Below are 21,840 nucleotides of genomic sequence, written 5' to 3'. Positions count from 1 at the left end.
AAAAATGTATTTTATCTACTGAGTGAGACCTCGTACAAATCCGTAACACATAAATTTCAAAAAAGGGTTAGCCCAACTGCAGGAACACACTGGTGATCTGCAGCTAGAAAAAGGGCCTCCTACCAGTGGTGTAACAAAGACCCAAACTACAAATCAAAACAACAGAGAGACAGACATACAAACTAAATAAAACCTTAAATCTGGAGCAGACGGAGTCACCATATTACTCCAAATTGTCTGACTGAAAGTGGGATGAACCAAGACATAATATTCATCCTGCCACTCTATAACTAAAAGAATGTAATTTCTATACATGAAACTCTCTTTTACATTCATGATAAATAAAAAAAGAATAGGGTCAGCTTATATTTCCTTCTAATCATTTATTGGATTGTGTTGCAGTCTGAAAAATGTGGAAGTTGCAAACACACTTCAGTCAGATCATTAAGACGATTAACAGAGAGGGACTTTTTACTGATGATGTGATGCTTTCAAGTATTAATGATTATTGTGGTGTGCTTCATATGGTATTCGTGGTTAGCACATCCTGGCCAGGTGGTACATGTTCTCATGGTCTCCTTGTGGTGCTCTCCAGTTTAGTCCCAGAGTCCAAAAATATGCATGTCAGGGTAAGTGATGGTTTTTGTTTTTTTTTTTGCCTGTCCCGTTTGGCTCTTTTGCCATCAGAATTATTGTCTAAAGGCGAAGAAAGATGCCCAACGGATTTACTTTACCAAATGGTCCATTTAATTCACCTTTTATTGTTTATTTTATTTTCACTTGCTGAATACGGGACAGAATTGACTGGGGGAAAGAAGGGGAGAAAGAAAGAGGGAAAGAAAAACAGCTGAGAAGAGGGACGGGGGAGAAGGGCAAAAAACAAAAACCAACAGAATAAGCAGACAAAATAAATAAATAAATAAATAAAAAATAAATAAATAAAAAATAAGAAATATATATCTATATCTATATATCTATCTATCTATATATATATATCGATCACCTGGATCACCTGTTGAGAAAGAAAAAAGAAAACAAGCAGAAGAAAACGAGAGTAATAGAGTAAACAACATCACAATGATATATGGGAATATGACAGTAAATACTAAATATTAAACATTATTGTGCAGCACGTAAGATCGACAGCGCACAGTGTGCTTTGAGGTAGGAGCCGAAAAGGGTGTAGTTTGTGTGTGTGATCACCCGTGTGTACACCTGTGAGCATGGACGCGCTTGTTTTTTAAAAGGTTCCTTCATGTAATGATCTGCTAGAGGGTGTGGGGGGCCACTGCCCCGTCCTCCAGGGCATGAAGCAGGTATGGAGGAGATCCAAACTCCAGACATCCAGAGGACCCAAGAGCAAAGGAGACCAAGGAAGACCAACAGAGGGGCAGCCGCGCCACTATCCCAGAAAGAGCTGAGGAGAGTCCCAGATGAGGGGTCACTCAGCAGCTGCGGAGCAGAAGCCAGGGGATGTTGCAGTGACGTGCCCGTGAGCTCCGCCGGCAGCCAGCTGTGCCTGAGTGACCACCTCTGAAGTGGCCCGAGCGAGCCCCAGGCTCCAGGCCCCGATAACCAGCTGCCAAGGAGTGAGCCGGTGTGTACCTGGACGCCCATCCCCGGACCCAAAGAACCACTCACCAACGCACCGATGTCTGAGGGAGTCCGCCACCGGCAGGGGAAGTGGTGGGGGGAGATAGGCATCCAAATCTTGGAGGGCCTGAGATGTCCCCAGAGAGGTGGCGTCTGATACCCAACCTGACATATAGACACAGACATACAGGCACACACAGATACAGACATCCATTCCCACCCTCATGCTCTCATAGGCAATTACTCCACACTCAACCAACTTGGAGACAGACATAAAGAGACGCTGTACACACAATCACACTCCCCAAGCGTACTCTACGAACTGGGTCTAGGTACATTTGCCCCTGGAAGGGGGAACTGCACCCAGACCCAGGTGGTGTTACTCTTTTCCGTGCGGTGGGGAGAAGCAGACCGCCCCAACTCCGCAGCAGCAGGGAGGCCCCACATTCCAGACCCCAGTCGGACGGCCAACTCCTCCTCCTAGCCCCCCCGCTCCAGCAGGCTGCAGAGAACGGGGGTGAGAGAAGACTCCAAACCTCCCTCCACCCGCTCATATGTAGTGTTGATGTATGTGTGTTCTAAGGTACATTTAAAACCCAGGAGGGCATGGAGCTACCTGCCAGAGAGCAGCAGGTAAGCGCATAGCCCCTCCTGCTAGCCCTCAATGTCTACGTGTATTTAAAATTGAGAGGTGGGCAACGACGCCAGGGGTGAGGTGTACACCCTGATGGTAATTTGGATTCCTTGTAGCGTGCCCACCCCCAAGATCCTATATGTATGTGTAATGAGAGTGTGAGTAATGTGAATGTCTAAGTTGTGGGATAAAATTGAGGCAGAGGCAGCCAGAAGGGGACAGAGGGGGGGATGCCTCCTCTGCACCCTGGTGACACACGCCTACTCCAAGGCCCTGCATGTGTGGGTGGTTGTGGTGGAGCGGAAAGAGGGAGGCAGCTGGAGAAGGGGAGGGAAGGAAGGGAGGGGCAAGTGACCCCTCCCCGGGGCCAGCTCCCCCGCTGACCCCAGTAGGCACCCCCATACTCCGCGACCCGCCAGGGAAAGGGGGCCCAGTGCAGCAGCGCCGCCCGCCCCCACAGAGCCCGGGACAGTCCACCCGACCCCACCACAGAGAAAACTGCACCCACCCCGTCATCCACTCATCTTCCAGACTACACAAGACAATAGACGCCCAGGCTGAGATCTTCCTCCACCTCTCCTGTATCTCCCCCTCCTGCAGAGAGAGTTCCTGAAGAGAGGAAAGTTCCTGCAAGATGTGACAACCTCCCCCACCAGTTGAAGAGCCCCCCAGGTGGCTCGATGCACCGGCGGCACCCTGCGCTAGGGCTGGGCATCTCCATTACATCAGGATTTCTTCACTAATACTGCAAATAGTGGTGATATATATCCCGCACAAAACAGTGAATCAGCAGATTTAGTTTTTAGTATTATAATTTTATCATTATCTCATTATTTGGGACGTTACTTTAGGGAGTAGCCACATCCATTAAGTTCATGAACTGACCAATCAGTATTGTCCAGACCATAAAATATACAGTGGCTTGCAAAAGTATTCAGCCCCCTTGAACAGCCACAAACATGAATCAATTTTATTGGAATTCCACATGAAAGACCAACACAAAGTGGTGTACACGTGAGAAGTGGAACGAAAATCATACATGATTCCAAACATTTTTTTACAAATAAATAACTGCAAAGTGGGGTGTGTGTAATTATTCAGCCCCCTTTGGTCTGAGTGCAGTCAGTTGCCCATAGACATTGCCTGATGAGTGCTAATGCCTAAATAGAGTGCACCTGTGTGTAATCTAATGTCAGTGCAAATACAGCTGCTCTGTGACGGCCTCAGAGGTTGTCTAAGAGAATATTGGGAGCAACAACACCATGAAGTCCAAAGAACACACCAGACAGGTCAGGGATAAAGTTATTGAGAAATTTAAAGCAGGCTTAGACTACAAAAAGATTTTCCAAGCCTTGAACATCCCACGGAGCACTGTTCAAGCGATCATTCAGAAATGGAAGGAGTATGGCACAACTGTAAACCTACCAAGACACCTAAACTCACAGGCCGAACAAGGAGAGCGCTGATCAGAAATGCAGCCAAGAGGCCCATGGTGACTCTGGACGAGCTGCAGAGATCTACAGCTCAGGTGGGGGGGATTCTGTCCATAGGACAACTATTAGTCGTGCACTGCACAAAGTTGGCCTATATGGAAGAGTGGCAAGAAGAAAGCTATTGTTAACTGAAAACCATAAGAAGTCCTGTTTGCAGTTTGCCACAAGCCATGTGGGGACACAACAAACATGTGGAAGAAGGTGCTCTGGTCAGATGAGACCAAAATGGAACGTTTTGGCCAAAATGCTATGTGTGGCGGAAAACTAACACTGCACATCACTCTGAACACACCACCCCCACTGTCAAATATGGTGGTGGCAGCATCATGCTCTGGGGGTGCTTCTCTTCAGCAGGGACAGGGAAGCTGGTCAGAGTTGATGGGGAGATGGATGGAGCCAAATACAGGGCAATCTTGGAGTCTGCAAAAGACTTGAGACTGGGGCGGAGGTTCACCTTCCAGCAGGACAACGACCCTAAACATAAAGCCAGGGCATCAATGGATTGGTTTAAAACAAAACATATCCATGTGTTAGAATGGCCCAGTCAAAGTCCAGATCTAAATCCAATCGAGAATCTGTGGCAAGATCTGAAAATTGCTGTTCACAAACGCTGTCCATCTAATCTGACTGAGCTGGAGCTGTTTTGCAAAAAAGAATGGGCAAGGATTTCAGTCTCTAGATGTGCAAAGCTGGTAGAGACCCTAAAAGACTGGCAGCTGTAATTGCAGCAAAAGGTGGTTCTACAAAGTATTGACTTAGGGGGCTGAATAATTACGCACACCCCACTTTTCAGTTATTTATTTGTAAAAAATGTTTGGAATCATGTAGGATTTTCATTCCACTTCCACACTCACGTGTACACCACTTTGTATTAGTCTTTCACGTGGAATTCCAATAAAATTGACTCATGTTTGTGGCTGTAATGTGACAAAATGTGGAAAAGTTCAAGGGGGCCAAATACTTTTGCAAGCCACTGTATATATAGTAAATACATAATAGTGTCTTAAACCCTACATTCTCTTGTTTCTTTGGCCAAGTGTTTCTGTTGACTAATGATAGAGCATGTTCTTTTCTGTCACTCAGTAAACACACATCTGTTTATGGAGTTAAAAACTACATGTAGCTTATTTTAAGTGTGCTACTTTCTCCAAACAGTGTGTGTCTGATGCAATGTTTAATACTATTAAATAATGCAAAGCTTACCCTTTCCTCTCTAAATTTGTGTCACACACTTATCACATCTGCCACCACATCCTGTTCATCAGGCAGTTTAAAGTCTTGTGTTCTGTGTTGCATTGTTGGCACTGTGGCTTTATAAAAGCTCTCCACCCTGTGAAAGATGGAACTGTTTCTCTCTTCATTCTGACTTTGACACTGGACGTTTTGTCTTTTAAACTAATCACAATAGATGATAGCGTGCCAATAAGGTGATGGGTAGCAGATGTATTATGATGCATAATTTGCATTTTCTTTGGAGCAGATCTGTTGGTATGATACAGGAAGTTATGTAAATGACGAGTTGTTGCAACTATGAGATGGGTGGGTGTGCCTGGGTATGTGCTGTGTGCGTTTATATGTTACACATCCCTGATGGTTTAGAGACTTTGTGCTGCTACACTTTACAGCAAACAATGTCATTGCTCAGCCTGTACCAAACATGACGAGTGCTGCCAGAGAGTAGAGCTGTTCTAAAGTTTTACATGGTGGATTATATATTAAGCACATTGTTTGTAGAAAGATTTTTAAAACAACTGATTTCAGTCTAAAGTGTTTTTATCCTCTAATGATCTAGAGTTTAGTAAGCTTTTTCTCAGTGGTAAGGAATATAAGGTCCCACTTTATGTGACATCTGTGTGATATTTACTAGTCCATGATTGAGATGGAGATCTGAGTACAGTGAGCTCACTGTTATGTTCTAGAGACCAGCTTGAAATGTTATGAGTTTTGTAACATGATGTACATGTAAATGGAGAGTTCTCTTCACATGCTGAGGTATGGAGTTCCACAGGGTTCAGTGCTAGGACCAATTCTGTTACTTATTAAACAAACTAAACCCTTTGACACAAGCCAGGATGGGTCAATGCCTTCATGTTGTTTACGACAAAATTCTGACCCTACCATCCAAATATTCTAGAGCAGCAACAGTTGTTTACAAAACAGTTATTAGGCTTTTAAGTAAGTAAGTTATTAATTAACAGAACCCCCCCTCAAAAGTTTAATAAGCTAAACCTTTATTATTTTTTCAAGTGTTAGCTTATAATTTTTGTTTCTATTAGTTGTAGACAGTCTAGTAAGAATATTAACTTCACAAAACATCCCCCTGCTTAGCCTACATGATATATATTGATATTATATTGATTGCCAGTGATAACAAAGCAGATTTTTAATATTTGGTGATTCATCCTGTATTACCGTAATTTTTGGACCATAAGGCCCTCCAGATTATAAGGTACATTAAGCAAAACAAAACAGTCAAATAAGTAAAACTTTACTCAACTCATTCCTCTTGCCTCCTCCACTTCCGTACCATTGATTCAGTAATGTTGAATTCTCTGGCAGCTGCTCTATTCCCATGTTGTTGTAGTATATTAATGACTAACTTTGTATTGTGGATGGATTATCTCAGTTGTTCTGCTGACTGAAGTTTGGTCCGTTTACAGTATCCTGCCATGCGATTGCATTTGTCCCTAACCATCGGGAACCCTCACGTTAACTTTTATCGAGTGGAAAAAAGTTAGCGTTCATCCTCCAGCTTCACTGTGTTTATGTTATGCTAACATAGCTGTATAGCTAGCGATCACGTAGCACATTAGTCCCAAAACGTCGGCTGCATCCTCCGGAGGCTGCATTTTAAGGCCGATTACGTCACAGCCAGGCGACGAAGGCTGTCCCAATTCGTCGACTCCTTCAAATGCGGCCGACAAATGCGTCCTTCATTTCCCTGAATTTGAAGGATGGGTTGGGTGTGTCCTTCGTGGCCCACCATATCCCAGAATTCATAGTGCGGCCCAGCCAAATTTCAGCTGCCAACAATGGCGGCCGCTACTAAGTTTTAAAATAGTCTTATTACTCTTTCTGGGTCACAAAATAAACTTTTAACATATTTTCAGGTGAGAAAGTAGCTGTGTACATTACAAATATCTGCTTGGTTTATCAAGACATCGTATATTTGCAAAAGTGTTTTCGGAGATGTCTGTTACCCACTGGCTCGATAGCAAGCCAGTGCCAGTGTCCTGTTATATTTTAGATAGCAAGGAGCAGATGGCCGAGTTTATTAAACTCCACCAAGACAGCGGTGACGCAAATCTGAAGGCTAGACCGTCCCATTTCACAACCTCGCACTTCCGGCCTTCTCGGTCTTCGAAGGACCCGGACCACGTAGACCGCGAAGGCCGGGTCCTCCGAAGGATGCAGCTGACGTTTTGGGACACAGCAATTATTATATACCAGCTAGCCCAACTTCAGTAACCCTACGTCACTGCTGTTTAGTTTTCTGTCTTCATTGATGTTGGAAGTGATAACAGAGCTGTAAGTTTCAATTTTTTCAGAAATCTCTCAGTCAGAACATGCTATATCATGTTTAGGTGGAAACTAGTGAGCTAACTTCCTGCTAACTTCTTTTTTTTTTCCACAGTAGCCGCAGTAGCAGGGGGGCCCCACATTCCAGATCCCAGTCGGACGGCCAAGTCCTTCACAACAGTGAAGGTAGGACCAAACTACCTTCCACCCCGACTAGGTGATGGAGCTGATCAAAGGAGCCCAGAGTGATTTATCTGATGTGGTAGCATAGTCTGTATCAAGACTAATATAATCTATTAGATAATTTCTATATTGGTTAGAATTAAGATTATTTTTATTTTTCCAGTTCACGAGGACTGTTTTCTTGGCTATGCATAGGACAGTGAAAACCATATGGGCTATATTCTTTTCTTTAGTGAGATGATCTAAGTTGCCCAACAAGCACACCAAAGGGGAAGTTGGAATGTTACATTTCAGACTCTTTGATAAGTCTTCACATATCTCGCGCCAAAACTTCCTGACTGGTGTACAGAACCAATGAGCGTGGATGCAATTGTCTGGTGTATTGGCTTGACAGTGTGAGCAGTTCTTGGAAGACGTAAAGCCCATCATAAACATCCGATGACCTGCATAGTGTACTCTATGTAGTATTTTGTATTGAATTAATTGAAGACTGGGATTTCTAATTAAGTCTTCCTGCTAACTTCTAACTCGGTTAAATTGAATAAATTCTGTTTTCATGGATGCCTGGATGTTAAACTTAATTGTTACACCTGGTAAAGCAGCCACACTGATCATTTTATTAAAGATGAAAGAAAGAACACAACCCAGGGTAATAATAACACTAGTTGTTGTTGTTATTATTATTATCATTATTGAACATCCTTAGGTTATTCTAAAAATCCCTGTCAATATCTGGGAAGAAGACAATGGAACACACAAAGCTTTAACCTCCTAGGACCTTGTGTCCACATATGTGGACATCACATTTTGGGTTGTCTAGACCAGTGGTCCCCAACCTTTTTGCACCACGGACCGGTTTGTGCCCGACAATATTTTCACAGACCGGCCTTTAAGGTGTCGCGGATAAATACAACAAAATAAAACTAGTACTGGTACCGAAAAAAAGAAGATTTATTCATAACACACGTGAAAAGACCCAAGAAAACTGAGTTAACGAAAAAACACGATAACAAGATAACGCTAAAAACTGCTAAAAACCCTGAAAACCATACATTTCACACCCGAGTCTCAACTCTCGTTGCCCGGTACCAAATGACTCACGGACCGGTACCTAGATCACAATACTAAATTTTGCTCTACAAGAGCCTAATATCCACTTTTCAGAAACTACATTAGGTAAAAAGATAATTCTTTGTTTTTACATTCATCAGGTCCCAATCAGCCCAAATAGCAAAGAGAAATTAAATATGCATGCCATGAAAAAGTTCAGGCCTTATGAGGTTATGACACATGATGAAAATAGTCATGATTAGAATAATAATAATCTCTTTCAAGTTGTTTTGTTCACCACAGGTTTGCAGCCCATCACACTCAAATGTCCACATCTTTTAAGACCCCCCAGCTGAATAGGCTGTCCCTGTTGACCCTACCTGGCTGTTTATCCCAGATTAGTGTCTCCTCAAACATGGTGAGAACCTCCTCACAGAAAGGCCCCAGCCACATGGTTGAGTCAGACTCAGGAACTTCTTGGCGTGAGACAGTAGTGCTAACCCCTGCACCAAAGCAGAATCATGGGATAAGTACCTTTAAAAAAAACAACTAAATATTAGCCTCAAATCTCAAACTACAGCTCAGTACATTTATTTGACTTTGTCTCGGGCTGCCCTATCCATTATGGGTTTGGGGTACCAGAGAAGCTATAAAGATGGTCACTGTGTAAGAAAGTTTTCCACGCTGAAGGAAGCTATGATTTAGTAGCCTGAATAAAGGATTTTGCCCCACGCACAATACACAATGATTGGGAAATACACCAATCATAACCCTATGAAACATATAGGACAAAACACACACACACTTAAAGTCTTTGCTTTTTACAAAGAAAATGACTTAAAAGTGTACCAACAACTCACAAACTATCATTAGATTCTGATTCAGATGTTGATCAGAGCTTGTTGCTGCACAGCTTGTCTTTTCATGCTTCTTTATAGCAGGAAGTGTTGAATGTAAAGAAGCTAGGTATTTGTTCACTTTGTTTGACACTTAATAACTTAACAACATGAAGCTGTAAGCTATGATGCTCTATGAAGAGCCTTTAATTTAAAAAATTCAACTGATCCTCCAAGCAAAGTGTTAACGTTTTGATAACCTTAGAGAGCTAAGCCAATTTCAGAAGGTGAATATAAGATGGAGACCCCTGGTGGCTCAATCTGACATTTTCCCCTGACTAGGCAACAATCTTTTTCCTCACAATCTGCTGGATTTATTCCTTTAATCATCTGTATACATGTCTAAGGAGCTTGAAAAGAAAAGTGTCTGGACTTCTTTAAATGTCTTGAAAACTTTTCATCCAAGAAGCTTCTTCAGTTCTAACAACAACTGGTGAAGAGTCCCTGATTTTATGTCTATTGGGAGTGTCCCTCCAGAGGGTCGTCGACCCAGTATTGATCATGTGCCTAATCACATGAGCATAGGTGTAAACAGGTGCAACAGCTGTTGCAAAGATTCTTGTTTTTTCATACCCTTTCTTCCTTACACTCCCTCACCTCACCAGATTCACCTTGTTTCCTTTTCTCACCTTTGATTGGCTTTGGAGTTTGCCCTTAATTGCACTCACCTATCACACACTGACTATCAGCCAAGCTTTTGGGTTAACCCGCTGTGAAATCTAGCCCAATGCGTGACTTACTGAGGTCAAATGGTCCAGGATGTGAGTGGGCGTTAAGGCATCTGAGAAGGGATCTCAAAACTGGATTATAGATGGCAGACAGTTGGTGTTGTAAGCCCCGCCCTCTGTTCAAAGATGGCCGTTCACAGTGGACATAGATGGCTTCTTTCACTTCTTTTTCAAACCTTCTGTCTTTTCTGTCCAACATTGGCGTCCTCAAAGAGTGACCTTTGACCTTTTAAATGAAGCTTGACAGCCGAGTCTTGCACTCTTCACTACACTGCACAGCTACGCTGTGTTGTTTACTTTGTGTTTAGGATGAACCAGCGTGTGTCTGAAGTACACTGAGATGTCGTGCTTGGAGAAGAGTTTCCTGAGATTCTCTGATAAACCTGAGATAAGGAATGACGATGTTGTTCCGTTTGTCCTTCTGTTTCTCCCTAATTGATGTGTGACCAATACGTACAGCTCATTCTGTTCTATTCCATTTCAGATCTGATGATTCTGAGATGTACTATTTGCTAATCATCAATAATGGATCCAGAAGGCTTTTGTTCGCTGGAGTTGGACTCAGTGCACATACTTCACCCTGACTGTTTGATCGCACAGATCTGTGTAATTTGATTGTTATGTTTAATTAATCTATCTGTATACCTCACGATATCAGATGGTAAATTGTAAATGGCCTGCATTTATATAGCACTTTACTCAGTCCCTAAGGACCCCAAAGCGCTTTATACTACATTCAGTCATTCACCCATTCACACACTGGTGACAGCAAGCTACATTGTAGCCACAGCTGCCCTGGGGCGCACTGACAGAGGCGAGGCTGCCGGACACTGGCGCCACCGGGCTGCTGAGGGTGTTGGGAGTGTGTGGCATGAAGTTTCTTCAGTTTGATTAACTATAACAAATTGGACTTGATTTGGATAATGGTTAGTGGATTTTGATAAACTGTACAGGAGGACAAGAAGAGGTGGGCAGGTTTCAGCCAAAGGCCTGTACAGGCCTGGTAAACCATAAACTCATGGCCTACCTCTTGGCCTCGGTTATCGTCCAGGAAGTATTAAGAAACTGCAAACAAGAAGCCACCACTGCCATCATTGTGTACTATCAGAGCCAGCCTCATGCCTGCAGCTGGTGAGTGGAATGTGGGATGGTGGAGCAGAGGCAAAAGGAAAGAGTGTGGAGATACTTCTCCAGATAGTGAGAATCTACCTCAAAACAAGGAGGAGGGATTTAAAGTGTTTGTTAAAGTAATAGAAGGTGGCAGGTTCTCTTCTGCCAATCCTTTGAAGTTTGTATGGGTAAAAGAGCAAATGGTAGAGGGTCTACCCTAGTACTCCTCACCTTTAAAGATGGTGTTTTACCAAAATAATGCTGGCATACAGAAGATACGCTGTGAAAGAGTGTGAGAGTCCCCCAGTAAGATTTAATTTTTTGGACCAAATTTTTTGTTTGGTCTCTCACTCAGGACCAAGTTGCCATGGGAGACCCTACCAAAGGCCAGAAGCCCCGGGACAACAGCCCCGGGGATTCCTGGGACACACAAACCCCTCGACCATGATAAGGTAGCTATTCACGGAGAGCAAAAAGAGTAGAAAAGAGCTATATAAGAACCGTCCATTTACCATTTAAACTAGCCTGCCTGCTATTCCTCGCCAGTTCATCCTGCTGCCTTCAGTTGTAAGTAGGCCTCCTGGCTTGGTCCTCCGCTGTGCTTTCCCTGTGTCTAGATCTCTTTGTTACAGTCTTCTGGGCTGAGATCCTGACGTGATCTCTCTTCAGCTCTGGTTCCCCATTCAACTTCCATGGTCTGCTTCCTACTAGGCTTCATCATTCTTATTCCTTGCCTGCCAGCCCTCCAGCCTGCCACAACCCACAAAAAAGAACCCTGCAGCCACGGGTGAAGAGGATGGCCGAATCAAGCCTGCCTCCAGAGACTCCATAATATAGGCCCGGAGAGGTTGTACAGCCGACTAGTAGGCAGTGAAGCTCCAGGCAACAATTCAATAGAACAGTCATATGGCCGGTGAGGAGGCAGAGACAGAGCGCGACGTTTGCTGAAAACTGACCTCAGATCATGATAGACCTCAGGCACAGACGACAGGTCCAAATCTTCTTGTGTCGATTCGGGTGCACTGGCCGCAGAAGGAGGTAAAGCAGACTGCAGACACTGTGACAAACAGTGGCTACTCCAACTCTCTATACGACAGGTGGCCCAGTTGATATGGGGATTGTGGCGCTCAAACCAAGGATAACCCAAGACTACGGGGGAATCAGGGGACATGAAAACAAGAAACCGGATAAATTCGCGATGATTGCCCGAGAGAATTAATGAGACCGGTTCCATTTCATGGGTGACCGAGGGCAAGGGCTGACAATTGAGGGCAACAACTGAAACAGGGACCTTTAGAAGCCGTGTTTTAATACCGGGGAGATGTACCAGACCGCTGTCAATCAAATTTTGTTCAGCCTCGGAGTCTAAAAGAGCTTGAATAGAGTAGGTCTTGGTGTTATTAGACAAGACAGCGGAGAGCTGCATGCGGGGAACCTGAGACCGAGAAAAGGTGCCACCCACCAGTACCCCCGCAGTTACTGGTGGGCCCCGCCTTTTAACCGAAGCTGGCAGGTAGATACAAGGTGGCCTGACTGAACATAATACAAACATAGCCACCCCTTAAAATGTCTCTGACGCTCCTTGGGGGTAACGGCGTGTTCACATCGAAAGGGATAGACGCGAGCGAAAACGCCCCAGACGCCCCTAATTTGACGCGCGCACATTCGCACCTCGATGCATGTCCAACACAAATCAATCGCGCCTCAAAATAGCATATTTTGACGCGCGTGAACCGGAAATGTGGGAGGAATGTGGGAGGAAGTTGTACCAGACGGTATCTTTGCAAGATGGCAGCTGTCGAGCTAGCGTTTGAAGAGAGAGTCTCCCTTCTCTATTTACTGTGGAAAGCAGAGCAGCGGCGTTAAGGACGTCCTCGCCGTACCTGGGTCCCTCAGGTCCTCCAGAGGCGGGAGCAGTTTGGTGAGTTTCACCATTTGCTCCAGGAGCTGCGCCTGGACAACCGCAGCTTTCAGCGGTACCACCGTCATTCCCTCGCCCAGTTTGAGGACCTGCTGTCCTGCGTTGGTGCAAGCATCGCCCGCCTAGACACCAACTACAGGCGCTCAATCCCACCTACAGAGTGCCTATCTGTCTGCATGCGGTTAGTAAAAGTGTTTAATACGGTAGTCCTTTATTGATACCTGTGCTAATATATGCTGTACTATCGTTTATACACTGCTAACATGGATGTGGTATGCTAACAGTGAATGCCATCTGTGTTTACTGATAGCAAACTGTGGTATGGAGATGACTGTTTATAATATTTCTAGTGATACTCAAAAGGTCTCATCAAGTCCCGATTTAATTCGATTTATGCTGTTATCAGTGTTTGAATGATAGCATGGCTGTGGTGTCATATCAATGTATGCTCTCAGTGTTTGCTGATATCAAACTGGTATGAGGACCACTGTGGGTTAATCTTTGTTGTGATACTCACTCCTTTTTTTTTTTATTTAGACCTGGTTTAATTCTGGTATAGCTGAATATCTGTATATAATCCCCGCAGCTGTCAGACTCTATAACAGGGGTCACCAGCCTTTCTTAAAACTGAGAGTTAGATAAAACTGTGAACAGTTTGGTTCATCTTTAGTTATATGGTTCTATCTAGCATATTCTATCTTGATATGCTGTCTTATCACAGGTTAATTTTTCAAAAATATTAACAATGATTTAAGCAAGGAAAGGGCTACATGTCATACATACAACTCTTTATTTCTATTAATGTCTTACTTCATTCCTACCTGATTGACATGTTTGGGAATTATGAGTGATTGGCTTACTGTAGGTAAAAGTTGCTACCAATCAAATTATGATATGGTAAAGTTAAAACAAAACACAACTGACTGTTTAATATTATATCTAATATATATTATGTAATTATCCTTATAATTACAAAATGTTTTATGTAAGATTTATGTTTTGTAATTTAAATCTGACATCACAAAAGTACTTTGGAATTTGAATAATGTATTTTGTAACTGCAGTACACATAATACTAATTTTGAACAATTTTGTCCAGGTTTCTTGCCACCAGGGACTCCTTCAGGACCATCGCATTCAGTTTCAAAGTCAGTGTGTCCACGGTGTGCCAGATCATCCCCCAGGTAGCGACGGCCATCTGGGACTGTCTAGTGGACGACTTCATGGCTGTGCCTTCACCTGGAGACTGGCGGTCCATCACAGAGGGATTCCAGGAGCACTGGAACTTCTCTCTCTGCTGTGGAGCTCTGGATGGGAAGCACGTCCAGACAAAGGCACCCCATATATCATATAGGAGACACACACATTGATATACACTAAATATTTATTCTATTTCTTTTTTGTGGTCCCCAAATGTATGCACCTGCTTGATTTTGTTTAAACAATTATTGCACACTTTTTGTAAATCCAGTAAACTTCTTTTCACTTCTCAAGTATCACTGTGTGTCTCCTGTATGATGTATTTAACTGACATTTTTTATTGTAACAACCAACAATTTATACAGGAAAATAATGGCTATTAACAATGTTGCCCAAACTTTTGCATCCCACTGTATTAGTATATTTTCTCATTAGTATAATATGAAATAAATTCTACATGTGTCAAGTCGTGTGCCAACATTTGCTGTGTAGTAGAACTGAAACATTAGTCATTATAAAAATGTATTTGAAATAATATTAAAATTCTCAAACAGAAAAACATTAAACATAAATATATAAAATATAAGTATTTACAGAGAGACAGGAATAACAAAGACCCAGCTGCTCTCCAAAGCAGGAACAAGGCTGAGGAGGAAATGCTCCATTGGAGACTGGCGTGGCCTCTTCAGGGACACCAGGATGGCCAGCTCCACCGCCGATGGACCGTCCTGGGACCCGTCCCTCATCTGCCTCGGAGCTGTCCTCCTCTGTGGGCCTGTAAAACAGCACAAAACACAAAGAAATGAGAAGGCTGCTACTAGATTTTAATTTTCAACATTGAAACAAAAACAAAAAAAAAACAGGATATAATCAGATTGGTTGTAGACATTTAGTAAAGGTGATCACAAGGGAATCCCACCGAGTAAAAAGCTATCAGTGCTTGCTGTACACACCTGTGGGTGCAGCAGCAGGAGCTCAGGGACTGGGGAGCAAGGAGAAGCAACAGGGGATGCTCTGCTGCAGAATCAGTTGGTTCTATCAAGACAGTATTAAATGTTAAAAGGTTGAATATAATAATCATAAAGTATACAGTGGTCCCTCATTTATTGCAGCAGGGGTTCTCAGAATAACTAGCCCCTTGCCACGCACTTTATACACTTTTTCCCCCACACATATGAACATTAGTCACAGTTCTCACAAGTTGATGCACAAAGTGCAAACCTTTGTAGATTGCAAAACATAAAAGTATTATTATGCCGTGTTTTGTCTTCATCTGCCTGCCACTTTCGTGCGCCTTTTTCCCTCGCGGTGCATGTACATGTCAACATATCTCACAGTGTCCATATCACACTGGTTCGTAGGGAAATGATCCTTTGTTGAAAATCCTCCTGCTGTACTGTGTTGAGCAGAAAAAAATGATAGTGTGCAAAATGTGAGGCTGTTATCCAAGCCAAGTGTAGGAAACACACATTCAGTTTCATAATAAGACAATGGTAATCATAAACAAATGAGACCTGGCAAAGCTGAATGTATCCCATCAGTGTGTGACCAGCATCTTCCCTTAGTTAAAACTGAACTGAACCTGATGCATCTGGTTTCATTACAGGAAAAAGGAGTCGGAGAAATGTAATGTAAAACGAGTATTTAGGAATGTAATTCAAACATGAAGACCAGGTATGTTCTCATGGATATTAACCAGATTACCCATCATAAAGATTCCTGTGGTTTATATACAATCCACATCCACTGACTGAAATGAAGGGTAATGCTTAATGTCAATGTCCGTGACTGTATGAAAACTAATAGAAACATACCTTTATCCAGTGGCATTCTGTTAGGACGAACAGTGAAAGCAGTGCTTATCTTATCAAATCTAATAATAGAGATAAATTCAAACATTTAAAGTAAAGTGTTCTCTCTCCTTTCTTCTCAGTCATTGCTGTCATAAAGCTCCTCGACTGTTTCCATTCTTTACATTACTGCCATCTCGTGGCTGCAGTCATGACTAACTCACTACCCTGGTGGGCAAAACATTGTTGTTAAACATTGTTGTTAAACATTGTTATTAAACATTATTATTAATCCTGTAGGACAAAAGTGTTGTTTTTTTTTCACTTGTCTGGAAAAGGGTTCTAGTAATACAAACTCTGACAGAGAGGCTCGGACCATGAAGAAAACAGGACCAGACCCAGGTGCAGGCTCAGGCAGCGCTTTCAGATTACCATCTACGAGAAATCACTAGCTTGACTCAATGTAAAATGCTTAACTCCTTAACACTGAGTGTATCATATTTGATACATACAGTTTTTTGAGAGTTTGTGAGACTTTGATGTCATCAGTATGATTTCTTTCCCCCATGACATGTCCTTGTCTAGGGGCAAAGGAGGGCAACACAATGGTAAGTAAGGGTGTCCCCACCAAAACTGAAAGCATAAAATCAAGGGTGAGCAAAGGTAAAAAAACAAACAAACAAAAAAAACAAAACAAAACAAAACAAGGTACTCCAAAGAAATGCTACCTAAGCCCTGCGTGAAACAAAAACCAAAAGACAAGCACTACGCCTTGTGATGTTACGTCTGACACTGAAGACCCGAGGCCTGTGTCGAGTGCAAATGAAGCTCGTGTCCAGGCCCGCATCAGTCTTCAGAATATCATATGACCAAAGATCAACGGTGGGGGGTGGTTATTGTGAACTGGATCTGAGGTGATTCTGAGGATTATAACGACCAGATTGTAAACACATTATGGAGCCACCAAATAGTATCAGGAGTTGGGCGCTGTCACTTGGTGTTCGCTCGCTCTGCAGTAGAGTATCACTTCTTGTTCCTGCTCAAACACAGTGGTGTTTCTGAGTGGCTTATTTGCTTAGCAATTTAATTAACAACTTTTAAATACATTCTTTTTTCATAGTATAATCTTCACGTGCTTCATCCGAAGCACACTTTCTGTGTACTCACTACCTAATTTATAACCAAAGTATTCACTCACTGTCTCTGTACTGTTTCGCTAGCTTAGCTCGTAGCCGACTCGTTAGCACCATGGCTAACTTCACCTGTCCCTCCTGCACTTTCTTGCTCATTGTGTCAGATGTTTAGTTACTCCTCGGCCTCCTTTAGCAGTAATGATATCTGTAACAAATGTAGCATATTTGCAGCTCTCGAGGCCAGGATTACTGACTTGGAGACTCGGCTTCGCACCCTTCATTCACCCGTAGCTAGCCAGGCCCCTGTAGCTGGTGGAGCCGAAGATAGCATAGGCCCCGCTAGCTGTTCCTCAGCAGACCCCAAGCAGCTGGGGAAAGAGGGCGGCTGGGTGACGGTGAGGAGGAAGCATAGTCCTAAACAGAAGCCCCAGGTACACCACCAACCCGTTCATGTGTCTAACCATTTTTCCCCACTCTGCGACACACCCGCCGGGGGTCAAACTCTGGTAATTAGTGATTCTGTTCTCAGACATGTGAAGCTAGAGACACCGGCAACCATAGTCAATTGTCTTCCAGTGGCCAGAGCAGGCGACATTGAAGGAAATTTAAAACTGCTGGCTAAGGGTAAACGTAAATTCAGCAAAATCATAATTCACGTCGGCAGTAATGACACCCGGTTACGCCAATCAGAGGTCACTAAAATCAATATTGAATCGGTGTGCAACTTTGCCAAAACAATGTCGGACTCGGACTAGTTTTCTCTGGCCCCCTCCCCAATCAGACCAGGAGTGACATGTTTAGCCGCATGTTCTCCTTAAATTGCTGGCTGTCTGAGTGGTGTCCCAGAAACGATGTGGGCTTCATAGATAATTGGCAAACCTTCTGGTGGAAACCTGGTCTTGTTAGGAGAGACGGCATCCATCCCACTTTGGATGGAGCAGCTCTCATTTCTAGAAATATGGACAAATTCATTAAACCCCCCAAAATATGACTATCCAGAGTTGGGACCAGGAAGCACAGTTGCAGTCTTACACGCCTCTCTGCAACTTCTCTCCTCCTGCTATCCCCCCCCCCCCAAAAAACCCCAATCTCCATAGAGACTGTGTCAGCTTCCATAAAGACAAAAAACAAACTAAAAACCAGCAACAAACAACTTAAACATAAACAATTACAAAGAAAGAACAATACAGTATCCACATCTGAATCAAAGAGTAAAACAGTGAAATGTGGATTATTAAATATTAGGTCTCTCTCCTCCAAGTCTCTGTTAGTACATGACTTAATAATTGATCAACAAATTGATTTACTCTGCCTTACAGAAACCTGGTTGCAGCAGGATGATTATGTTAGTTTAAATGAATCAACACCCCCGAGTCATTCTAACTACCAGAAATCTCGAAGCACAGGCCGAGGGGGCGGTGTGGCAGCAATTTTTCACATCAGCCTATTAATTAATGAAAGACCAAGACAGACTTTTAATTCATTTGAAAGCCTGATGCTTAACATTGTCCACCCCAGCTGTGAAACTCAGAAACCAGAATTACTTGTTATCATCTATCGTCCACCTGGGCCTTACACAGAGTTTCTGTCTGATTTCTCAGACTTTATATCTAATTTAGTTCTGAGCTCAGATAAAATAATTATTGTGGGTGATTTTAACATCCATGTAGATGCTAAAAATGACAGCCTCAACATGGCATTTAATCTGTTATTAGACTCAATTGGTTTCTCTCAAAATGTAAAAGAATCCACCCACCACTTTAATCACACTCTAGATCTTGTTTTAACATATGGCATAGAAACTGAACATTTAACAGTGTTTCCTTAAAACCCTCTCCTGTCTGATCATTTCCTGATAACATTTACATTTACAATAATTGATTACACAGCAGTGAAGAGTAGACTTTATCAAAGTAGATGTCTTTCTGAAAACGCTGTAACTAAGTTTAAGAATATAATCCACCCACTGTTATCATCTTCAATGCCCTGTACCAACACAGAGCAGAGCAGCTATCTGAACGCTACCCCAACACAGGTCGATTATCTTGTTAATAATTTCACCTCCTCACTACGTACGACTCTGGATACTGTAGCTCCAGTGAAAACTAAGGTCTCTATTCAGAAGTACCTGACTCCGTGGTATAATTCTCAAACACGTACCCTAAAGCAGATGACTCATAATCTGGAGAGGAAATGGCGTGTCACAAATTTAGAGGATCATCATTTAGCCTGGAGAAATAGTTTTTTGCTTTATAAGAAAGCCCTCCGCAAAGCCAGAACATCTTACTATTCATCACTGATTGAAGAAAATAAGAACAACCCCAGGTTTCTCTTCAGCACTGTAGCCAGGCTGACAAAAAGTCAGAGCTCTTTTGAGCCAACCATCCCTTTAACGTTAACTAGTAATGACTTCATAAACTTCTTCACAAATAAAATTTTTATCATTAGAGAAAAAATTATCAATAATCATCCCACAGATGTAATATTATCTACAGCTACTCTTAGTGCCATTGATGTTAAGTTAGACTCTTTTTCTCCAATTGATCTTTCTGAGTTAACTTCAATAATTACTTCCTCCAAACCATCAACGTGTCTTTTAGACCCCATTCCTACAAAACTGCTCAAAGAAGTCCTGCCATTAATTAATTCTTCGATCTTATATATGATCAACCTATCTCTAATAATCAGCTATGTACCACAGGCCTTCAAGCTGGCTGTAGTTAAACCTTTACTAAAAAAGCCATCTCTAGACCCAGTAGTCTTAGCTAATTACAGGCCAATCTCCAACCTTCCTTTCATATCAAAAATCCTTGAAAGAGTAGTTGTCAAACAGCTAACAGATCATCTGCAGAGGAATGGCTTATTTGAAGAGTTTCAGTCAGGTTTCAGAGCTCATCACAGCACAGAAACAGCTTTAGTGAAGGTTACAATGATCTTCTTATGGCCTCTGACAGTGGACTCATCTCTGTGCTTGTCCTGCTAGACCTCAGTGCAGCGTTCGATACTGTCGACCATAATATCCTATTAGAGCGATTAGAACATGCTGTAGGTATTACAGGTACTGTGCTGCAGTGGTTTGTATCATATCTATCAAATAGACTCCAATTTGTGCATGTAAATGGAGAGTCCTCTTCACACACTGAGGTTAATTATGGAGTTCCACAAGGTTCAGTGCTAGGACCAATTCTGTTTACATTATACATGCTTCCCTTAGGCAGTATCATCAGAAGACATAGCATACATTTTCACTGCTATGCAGATGACACCCAGCTCTATCTGTCCATGAAGCCAGATAATTAATTAAACTGCAGGAATATCTTAAAGACATAAAGACTTGGATGGCCGCTAACTTTCTGCTTCTTAATTCAGATAAAACTGAGGTTATTGTACTTGGCCCTGAAAAGCTTAGAAATATAGTATCTAACCAGATTCTTACTCTGGATGGCATTACCTTGGCCTCCAGTAACACTGTGAGGAACCTTGGAGTCATTTTTGACCAGGACATGTCCTTCAATGCACATATTAAACAAATATGTAAGACTGCGTTCTTCCATTTGCGCAACATCTCTAAAATTAGAAATATCCTGTCTCAGAGTGACGCTGAAAAACTAGTTCATGCATTTATTACTTCCAGGCTGGACTACTGCAATTCATTATTATCAGGATGTCCAAAAAACTCACTGAAAAGCCTTCAGCTAATCCAAAATGCTGCAGCAAGAGTACTGACAGGGACTAGAAAGGGAGAGCATTTTTCTCCTGTTTTGGCTTCCCTTCATTGGCTTCCTGTTAAATCCAGAATTGAATTCAAAATCCTGCTCCTCACATACAATGTCATGGTCCTGGGTCGGTGACCCAGCGCTTTCAGTTGATTATTATCACTTTTCTAGTTTATTCTGATCTTGTATTGGTTGTTGGGGTTTGGTTGTAGTGTTTATTTTCCCTACCTGCGTCTCCCTCTGTGCTCTGTACAGGTCCCCGAGTTTTGTGTTGTAAAACAGTCCGTGTGTTTCCTGTTTTACTTTGTAGGTCTGTGTCTCGTTATGCCCATTAGTTCCAGCTGTGTCCCCTCCTGTGTGCCATTTCCTGATTACCTGGTGTGTGTATTTATAGTGGGTGTCGGTCTGTGTTCGTTGTCGGCTCGTCTGTGTTTGATGGTGTCCTGTTCCTCGTCTGCGGCTCTCTGCCTCCCACCCCATTCGTATGATCTCCAGTTTGTTATTTAGCTATCCCAGTTTAGGTTTGTTCTGTACATTCTCTTCCCTCACTGCCTGTTTTTGCCACTCCACCACTTGTAAATAAACCTCACTCGAATCATCAGTCACTGCCTGCATTTTGGGTCCTCCTTTTCCTCCAACACCACACGGCTCACCCCGCCAGCCGTGACAGTACGAGCCGACCAAAAATGGACCCAGCAGCATCCGCACCTTCCCAGGAGTTTCGGGAGGAATTGATTGACTCCGTTTCGAGGTTGGTTAACCTGTGGCTTGAGCATGAGGGAGAGGAATTTCACCGCGCTGTAGAAGCCAGGCTACAGCAGCTTATTTCTGCTCACCCCTGGCTACTGGATTCTCTTCACCCGCTCGCACAAGA

The 21,840-nt window shown here is 42.9% G+C and overlaps 1 protein-coding gene across 1 annotated transcript in view; it reads left to right on the top strand.

Annotated features, from left to right (window-relative positions):
- The first annotated feature begins 21,652 nt into the window (after window positions 1–21,652).
- LOC148096963 (uncharacterized) overlaps window positions 21,653–21,840 on the top strand; it is a 95,831-nt gene continuing 95,643 nt past the window's right edge. The window contains exon 1 of the mRNA XM_087833594.1: window positions 21,653–21,794. Coding sequence (XP_087689720.1) covers window positions 21,653–21,794 — 142 coding nt within the window. The remainder of the gene's footprint in view (window positions 21,795–21,840) is intronic.

The sequence above is a fragment of the Neolamprologus brichardi genome, chromosome 20, assembly GCF_056152115.1.
Source record: "Neolamprologus brichardi isolate AB-2024 chromosome 20, ASM5615211v1, whole genome shotgun sequence".
Classification (NCBI taxonomy): Eukaryota; Metazoa; Chordata; class Actinopteri; order Cichliformes; family Cichlidae; genus Neolamprologus; species Neolamprologus brichardi.
The sequence above is the reverse complement of the archived record's forward strand: the minus strand, read 5'-3'. Positions and strand labels throughout refer to the sequence as shown.